The sequence below is a fragment of the Centruroides sculpturatus genome, unplaced genomic scaffold (assembly GCF_000671375.1).
Source record: "Centruroides sculpturatus isolate CEXI.00-Female unplaced genomic scaffold, Cexi_2.0 scaffold2461, whole genome shotgun sequence".
NCBI classification, from domain to species: Eukaryota; Metazoa; Arthropoda; class Arachnida; order Scorpiones; family Buthidae; genus Centruroides; species Centruroides sculpturatus.
In genome coordinates this window covers 1,723-4,346 of record NW_019386958.1, presented here as the reverse complement: position 1 = coordinate 4,346, position 2,624 = coordinate 1,723, and the positions used below count along the sequence as shown (strand labels likewise).

The window sequence follows — 2,624 nt, the reverse complement described above, 5'->3', positions numbered from 1 at the left end:
ATAGTCAACAATTAAACGCGATCAGATTCGAAAAGATGGTGTCGGATAAACCATCTCCAGCCGACCTTTTCCACGAACTTAACGAAGCTCCATTTACACCTGGAGACAGGTGGATGGCCAATTGGAAAACGGTGATGTAAGATCTATCCAATTGACAAGGAGTCGATCGCAAAAATCCTATAAAAACGCAAAATTCAAGGACAGCGGGACTTTTTTACTTGATTTCTACTTCCACCAAGACTTCCACCTATACTTCTGTTGTATTCGTGTATCTTCATCTTTCGTGCATCGACTTTCGAGACATCGAACTTTTTTTTCTCCTCAACACTGTCCAGGGGCCCCTACGACGACGCACCGGATCACCGCCGGAATTCTCAACAACGCAAGACCAGCACCAAAGCCTAAAAATTGTGTAAGCATATTCGTCCGAAATAAACGGTTTACCTTTGTAAACACTTGTCTTTGCTGCCTTTACAAACCGCCACCCACATATGCTAAGACCTTAGACCATCCCGACGGTAGGGAATAAAAATCCCCCCCAATCGGCGTTCTTACATCCTGATGTTGATCGAATGCTATATACAGAATTTTGAAACCTGGCAAGGCTGAAGATGATAAAACATAAGTTAGTAGGATGACGAACTCTATTGGCTTGCTTCCAGATATTTCATGTAATACTACATAATATGCAAAATATCATGCTGGTGCATACTAATATTAAATATTGCTTTTAAAACATTGATCGTATGATAATTTTGACTGTAATGAATAAATGAAGTGTGCAATACCATAATGTTGTAAATGCCAAGAAACACTTTTTACTAGTCAATGAATTCCTTCAAGTCTCGAAAAAATTTATTTTGATTTTAGCATAAAATGGTAAATTCCTCACTAGGTTACAAATAACAAAATGACATAAACATAAGCCGTAATGTTTTAAGCACCAAAGTGCAAGTCGTGACTTTTGGCACTTAAAATGTTACAGCTTGCATGTAAATTCAACTTCAAAATACAGCCACCTACAGTGACACTTTCACCACAATATTTTTTTGCGGCAGAAAACATTGAATTTAGAATTCATTTCTTCAATAAAACATATTCAGGAAAAAATGGCATTTACAACATTAGGGCATTGCACTCTTCAAATATATTCAGAAATGTATACTGTAAACATAATAAAATATTTTACAAAAATGTATTTATTGTTGTTTGAATACATTAACTTCTTGTAACTGAGTGTTTGACAATATAGGATGCAAGTTACATTTGTTAACTAACTTCTTTGGGTTTTATCTCAAAAATTAAGTGCATGTTAGATTCAATGGCACATTAGAATTAAGAAAACACAATATTAGAAAAACATTTTCATTGAATTATTGATCACAAGATGAAAAGATTCAAGGAAAACATATAGTAATATAGTAGAGCATCAATTATCTAAAAAAACTAATTACTGTAACTGAAATCAATTTGAGAGAGTTCTACTTCCAGAAATTGCAATTTTTACATAATAATGATTGGTGAATCACTCTTATATAGACCAGATATTAAGTTATTTTAGTATTAATACTAACATTAAGTTTCATTAACTATAGTACAAATAAAAAAAGCATGATTAATGAGTCACAATCCAATGCATCAAATGTTTCACTGTTTATAGGTACAGTGAAGCATTTGATGCATTTGAAACAGTATTGACAGACTTAGAAATGCAACCTAAAGCAAATTTTTCAATTCTCGTAATGATCAAGCAAGCCAAGGATTTAGCAAAGTTAAAAAGAAAAACATAATGCAAAACAAAGCAAAATTGATTACTTCTTTCAAAAAAGAATTATAATAATTTTTAATTTAAGATATTTATCTTTTTATTCTTTCTCTACCAAGTGTGATTGGTTATCTAAAATTGTCCAACCCTAATTATTTTGGATAATCGACTCTCTACTACTATTGAGAATTAATTACTTTTAATACAGAATAAAATTTTTATAAATAATAATCAATTTATATTAAAATAATTTTTAATATAAGTTGTATATTTAATTTTAAAAATTTAATAATACATACTTAGCTTGAGCTTCTGCTTGCATAAAAATAAATTCCCATTTGCGTGAAAACATTTTTTGTAAACGTGCCAAATTCTCGGCTTCATAATCGGCAAGTTCCAATCTAGTTTTATTTTGCATGGTCCGTTTACATAAGTACACAGCTAAATATATATAATTTTAATTTTATTATATAATAAAATTTGATGGAATAATAATAATAAATATATTTAAAACTTGAATATTTTCATTAAGGTTTAACTTTAAGTGATAATTTAAAATATAATACCAATGTTTTTATATTTATAAAAAGCAAAACTTCAAATTTTTCTTTACGTATAATGTTAACTTAAAGCATAACAAACCGAATAAAATTAATATTGCTGATTAATTTTTAATTCGGTAAATCAAAGCTAATGTATCATTTGTGTTACTCTTTAATGTACAGTTAAGTCTGCTTAAAAGACTACTGTCAGGATTGCTCTCTTATCTGAAGTAATTAGATTGTTTTAATTAGATCAGGGAGTTGTTTATAGTATTCAAATCTCTTCACTGTTTCATGTCTTAGGAGCTTTATATAAC

General features: G+C 30.0%; 1 protein-coding gene across 1 annotated transcript in view; it reads right to left on the bottom strand.

Moving 5' to 3' along the window:
• The window catches only part of LOC111615975 (regulator of G-protein signaling 7-like), a gene marked incomplete at its 5' end in the record, with an annotated part of 15,535 nt that extends 13,329 nt beyond the window's left edge, over positions 1 to 2,206 (bottom strand). The window contains one exon of the mRNA XM_023357415.1: positions 2,061 to 2,206. Within this exon, the coding sequence (XP_023213183.1) occupies positions 2,061 to 2,206 (146 nt within the window). The remainder of the gene's footprint in view (positions 1 to 2,060) is intronic.
• Positions 2,207 to 2,624: the final 418 nt, after the last annotated feature.